Below are 6,137 nucleotides of genomic sequence, written 5' to 3'. Positions count from 1 at the left end.
CATGATTGTGATCCTTGATTTGCTTGATTCTATAAGTCCGTTTATTTCTTGTGTTTGTGCATTTATATGATTGAGGCCATTCTTTCATTAGCCATTTACCCAAATAGCCAACCTTTTACTCTCCATTGTTAGCCAATTTTGAGCCTATGCTTAACCAACTTATTCTTATTTTAGCACATTACAAGCCTAAGGCAGAAAACCAATGAAAAGTCCTTGTTTGGATCTTTGATTGACCTAGGCTAGTGAGAGTGTTTTACTATTCAAAGTTGGTGAGGCTTGGAAACATTGGATGGGATAAAAAGGGGCAGTACACTTTTATGTTTAGGAATTGGGCACATATTCATGTATTGATCAAATGTAGAGACCTTATGCATTGATGTTCTTGTATTTAGTTTGAAAGAAGAAAATGAAAAAAAAAAAAGGGGGATGAAAAGAAAAGAAAAATGAAAAAAATGATGATGATGAAAAAGAAAAAAATAATACAATAAAGAAGGGACAAAATGCCCCAAAGTGAAGTCAATAAAAAGGGGATCAATGCATAAGTATTATGAATCAAATAAGAATGCATGAGTATGTAAGAAAAAGTGAAGAATGGGTAGTAGAATAGCTTGCATTTGTATAGGTCATTAAATAGGTTAGGTGGGAAAGTCTATGCTAATCAAAGACTCAAATCCTAGTCCACTTGACCATAAATGATCCTACCTTGACCCTAACCCCATTACAACCTAAATGAAAGACCTCGTGATGAATGTATGCATGCATTGAATAAGTGTTGATTGTTAGAAGAAAATCAAATTTTGAAAAACATGATTAGAAGAGAATTGAGTGAATTAACCCTTAAACACTTGAGTGAATAGAGCGGATACACATCCGGTGAGGGTTCAAAAGTTCAATCACATGTGTTCACCCATATTATCTATATTCTTGCAAGTTTGAACTCTTTTTGACAATTCAATACAATTGTGGTTTGGACTTAGTCCTTATTGCCTAGCTCTTGTGCTTACACATGCTCTCTTGGGAATTAATCTGTTTGAACTAAGCATTTCCAATTGCTTTAGATAATTGCATTTAGATAGGACTCATATAGTTTAGTTGCATTCAATAAATGTCATAACCCTTAGTTCCTTCTTAATTTAGCATGAGGACATGCTAAGGTTTAAGTGTGGGGAGGTTGACAAACCCCAATTTGACGGTTTGTTTTGCATTGAATTTAGAGTATTTTGATAACCTTTTGTCACATTTAACCTAGGAATTAGCATGATTTTGTTATCTCTCCCATATTTGTGCTTAAGTGTAAAAACATGCTTTTTAAGCCCTATTTTGATGAATTCTAGTTCTTCTTTGATTCCATAAGATGCCTTGATGTGTTTACTAGTAATTCCAGGATTGAAATAGGCTAGGCATGGATCAAAGGAAGCAAGGAAGGAAGCATACAAGTGGAGAGAAGCATAAAAAGGCAAAGAAGCAAATTCAGCCATGCACGCGCACGCGCACAAGGCATAGAAAGAAAAGTATAGAAAAAAATGGAAAAAGAAAGAAAACGAAACAAGAAAGAAATAAAAAGGGGACAAAATGCCCCAAGGTGAAGCTCAATAAGATCAATGCATATGAGTTGTGAAATGAAAAGAAAATGCATGAGTATGTGAAAAGGTGAAAAATGGGTAGCTAGATTAGAACTTAATTGTATAGGATGTCATAGGATAGGTGGGAAGTTTAAGCTTATCAAAGATTCAAATTTCGAGCTCACTTGACCAAATATGCATCCTACCTTGACCCTAGCCCCATTACAACCAATGAAAAGACCTCATGATACTTGTATGCATGCATGAAATAAATGTTGATTGTTAGAAGAAAAACAAATCTTGGAAAGCATGAAATAGAGGAGAATTGAGTGAATCAACCCTAAACACTTGAGCGAATAGAGTGCAAACACATCCGGTGAGGGTTTGATGCTCAATTACATGTTTTCACCTATGATCATCATTCTTCATGCAAGTTTGTAAAAATATTTAATAACTCAATTCAATTGTGGATTAGACTTGCTAGTCCTTAGCCCTTGTGCATATATGTTTCTTGGGAATTGATTTATTTTGACCAAGCACTTGCATTCATTTAGATAGTTGCATATAGGTAGATTGCATTTAGTTAGTTTCCATTGAATAAATACCATACCCTTACTTTATTCTTGGTTTAAGCATGAGGACATGCTTGGTTTAAGTGTGGGGAGGTTGACAAACCCCATTTGTAGGGTTTATCTTGTATTGATTTTTGGGGATTTTATCACCTTTTACCCATATTTATTCAAGAAATAGCATGGTTTTGTATATTCTCCTTTAATTGTGCTTGAATGTGAAAACATGCTTTTTAGGACTCAAAATAGCTAAATTTAATTCACCTTGATTCTATTAGATGCCTTGATATGTTTGTTAAGTGATTTAAGGTTTAGGAGGCAAAGATTGGATCAAGGGAATGAAGAAAGAAAGCATGAAAAGTTGGAGAACTCATGAAGAAATGGAAGAACCGGAAAGCTGTCAAGCCGACCTCTTCGCACTTAATCGGCCATAACTTGAGCTACGGAGGTCCAAATGATGCGGTTCCAGTTGGGTTGGAAAGCTAACATCCGGGGCTTCGAAACGATATAAGATTTGCTATGGTTGAACCGCGCATGGTGACGCGTACGCGTATAGTACGCGCACGCGCCGTTGCTGCCACCTGGTTCACTTAAAACAAAACGTGGCCAGCGAATTCTAAAGCCTTGTGGGCCCAATCCAACTCATTTCTGATGCTATTTAAGCCAAGGATTGAAGGGGGAATGAAGAGGCTTTTCATACTTTTACATACTTTTCATACTTTAGAAGTTAGTTACCATTAGTTTAGTTTTAGTTTAGTTGAGTAGTGAGAGTTAGTTTCTAGAGAGAGAAGCTCTCTCTTCTCTCTAGAATTAGGATTAGGATTAGGTTTAGTTCTTAGATCTAGGTTTTAATCTTTGCTTTCTTCTACTTCTACCTTTCAATTCTTTGTTGTTACATTCACCATTCTTCCATTCTTTTGTTGCAATTCCCTTTATGTTGTTCTTATGTTTTGTTGTAGATCTACTATTGTTCATTCCATTTTCTTTCAATTCAATAAGAGGTAATTCATGTAGATCTTGTTTCTTTTGATTGTTGTTGTTAATTCATTGCCATAATTGTTGTTAGATTCTATTTTTGTTATCAATTTACTTTGCTTTTCTTTTATGCCTTCCAAGTGTTTGATGAAATGCTTGGTTGGATTTTAGTATAGATTTTGTTCCTCTTGGCTCTGATAGAGTAATTAGTGACGCTTGAGTTATCTAATGTCTTTGTTGATTGATAATTAGAAGTTGCTAATTGATTTAGATATCACTAAAGCTAGTCTTTCCCTTGGGAGTTGGCTAGGACTTGTGGCTCAAATCAATTCATCCACTTGACTTTCCTTTAATTAGTAAGGGTTAACTAAGTGGTAGCAATGAACAATTCTCATCACAATTGAGAAGGATAACTAGGATAGGACTTCTAGTTCTCACACCTTGCCAAGAGTCTTTTATAGTTGTTAGTTTATTTTCATTGCCATTTACTTTTCATGCTTCTTATCCAAAACCCCAAAATAACTCATAACCAATAACAAGACACTTTATTGTAATTCCTAGGGAGAACGACCCGAGGTCCAATACTTCGGTTTATAAATTTTAGGGGTTTGTACTAGTGACAAACAACTTTTTGTATGAAAGGATTAGTGATTGGTTTAGAAACTATACTTGCAACGAGAATTCATTTGTGAAATTCTAAACCATCAAAAATCCATTCATCAGGGACTCCAAGGTACTTTCCGAGATCATTTGTTCTCTGAAAATGTAAGGCTTCACTAATCTCATTTCTTATATGATGCCCCACGTTATTGGAGAAGAAGATCCTAGTCTTTTCAATATTAACTTTCTAACCGGAACTATCACAAAAGGCACCAAGAACTCTATCAATTATCTGGGCCTGCTCTAAACTAGCTTCAGCAAAGAGAATCAAGTCATCGGCAAAACAGAGATGAGAGAGCTCAAGACCACCCCTATTAAGTTTGATGGGTTTCCAGTAACCCAGGTTGACCGCTTCTGATATGAGCTGAGAGAGACGTTCCATGCACAGGACAAAAATATAAGGTGAAATAGGATCACCTTGACGAATTCCTCTAGTAGGAGTAAATTCATCTAAAGCTTCTCCATTCCAAAGCATTCTCATTCTGGCTGAAGAGATACACGTATATATGAGATTAGAGATGTGAGATGGGATCCCAATATCATCAAGAGTATTATTAATAAAGCTCCATTTCAATCTGTCATAAGCTTTTTCCAAATCAATCTTAATGGCCATCCAGCCTTTATCACCCTTTTTGGTTCGCATGGAGTGGATGACCTCCTGAGTGATGATGATATTATCAGAGCTATGCCTGCCAGGGACAAAACTGCATTGTGTCGGTTGGACAAGCTTCTCCATAATATATCTCAACCGCTTGGCAAGAATCTTTGTGATAACTTTATACGAAACATTGCACAAACTAATCGGCCGCATTTGTTTTAAAGTAGTAGAGGGCTCCAGTTTAGGAATCAAAACAGTGAGAGTTTCATTTATCTCTTTCACCTTGTGGGGATTACTAAAGATATTCTGCACGAGCCTACACAAATCAGCACCAATCTTATCCCAATTATGTTGGTAAAAAATAGCATGAATCCCATCCTTACTTGGTGCTTTGAAGCTGCCCATAGTAAAAATAGCATCCTTTATTTTCCACTCAGAAACGTGACCACCAATCAGATTTAAATCATCATTGCTCAGGCCAGGAAATCTTTGGTTTAGGACAAAAGGAGAGTCAGGAGTATCATCCAAGTATAACTTAGCATAGAATGAAGTTACCATCATCTCAAGTTCAACACTCTCTGTAATCCAATTCCCATTATCATCTTGTAACGCCTCAATTCTATTTCTTCTTCTTCTAGCCATAGTAGTGCCATGGAAGTATTTAGTGTTGCGGTCACCAAATTGTATCTAATTACACCGAGATTTCTGAAACCAGAGTAGCTCTTCCTGTGCTAACGTCTCTTCATACTCTGCCCAAAGTCTTCCCTGCAGATCTTCTAAGAACCGGTTGTATCCATTACTAATATTGTTTGTAATGCCCTGTAACCTTCTCAAAATTCTGGATTTCTTTTTATTAATGTCACCAAACACATTGGAATTCCAGATTCTGAGAGAGTTTTGAAAATCATTCATACAGTTATTCCAAGAATCCTCAAACTTCCAGCTTCTTTGAACTAAATTCTTAAAATCAGGATGAGATAACCAGCCAGCAAGAAAATGAAACGGCCTCCTTCTTCTGTTGGGAGGGGCAGGATGAGAAAATTGCAGAAGAAGAGGAGAATGGTCAGATTTTAACATAGGGAGATGTTTGATTCTAGCATCAGGAAAGCACATCTGCCACTCCATATTGCTGAGACCTCTGTCAAGGCCTTCAAACAAACTCCCACGCTTCCAAGTGAAGGGCCAGCCCGAGTATCCTAAATCCAGAAGACCGCAGTTAGAAACACAATTTTGAAAGTCTCTACAAGCACTGTTATTTTGTGAAATAGAGCCCCCCTTCCTCTCAAAGTCATGCAGATACGCATTAAAATCTCTAATAACGCACCAGGGGAGATTCATAGATTCACTAAGAAATTCAAGATCCTTCCAGAGCTGTTTTCTCAAAGATCTCTGAGGACTGCCATAAATAGCCGTCAACATCCATGGAGATGAGTTCCTGCCTTGGATTCTCATGTGAACAAATTGGAATTTGTGCCAAAGGATTTCTACTTCCCAAATATCCGAATTCCACAAGCACCAAATACCCCCAGATTGGCCCCTTGCATCTTCAACAAACATGCCATCAAACCCTATTCTATTCCTGACGGTCCTTCCCCGATCCCCACTAATATGGGTTTCCAATAGAATGACAAAATTCAAATCATAATCTCTCTTAAGGTCTCTAATAAGGTTAGGAAACGTCTTTCCGCCCGCACCCCGACAGTTCCAGGTAAGAATATTCATGAGAAACTAACAAAAAAGAGAAGGTTACCAAGAACCAAGGAGTCAGAAATT

The 6,137-nt window shown here is 37.0% G+C and overlaps 1 protein-coding gene across 1 annotated transcript; it reads right to left on the bottom strand.

Moving 5' to 3' along the window:
* Window positions 1-5,051: 5,051 nt before the first annotated feature.
* On the bottom strand, window positions 5,052-6,086 carry LOC148554322 (uncharacterized). The gene has a single exon (XM_088495103.1). It carries the CDS (start codon window positions 6,084-6,086, stop codon window positions 5,052-5,054), a length of 1,035 nt encoding a protein of 344 aa, XP_088351229.1.
* Between the last annotated feature and the right edge of the window lie 51 nt (window positions 6,087-6,137).

Source organism: Arachis ipaensis, chromosome B7, assembly GCF_059453495.1.
Source record: "Arachis ipaensis isolate K30076 ecotype BB chromosome B7, ASM5945349v1, whole genome shotgun sequence".
NCBI classification, from domain to species: domain Eukaryota; kingdom Viridiplantae; phylum Streptophyta; class Magnoliopsida; order Fabales; family Fabaceae; genus Arachis; species Arachis ipaensis.
This window is presented reverse-complemented; position numbering and strand designations above follow the sequence as displayed.

Excerpts from the sequence above, each read along its gene's own strand:
- LOC148554322 (XM_088495103.1), bottom strand. The coding sequence starts at position 6,086 with ATGAATATTCTTACCTGGAACTGTCGGGGTGCGGGCGGAAAGACGTTT.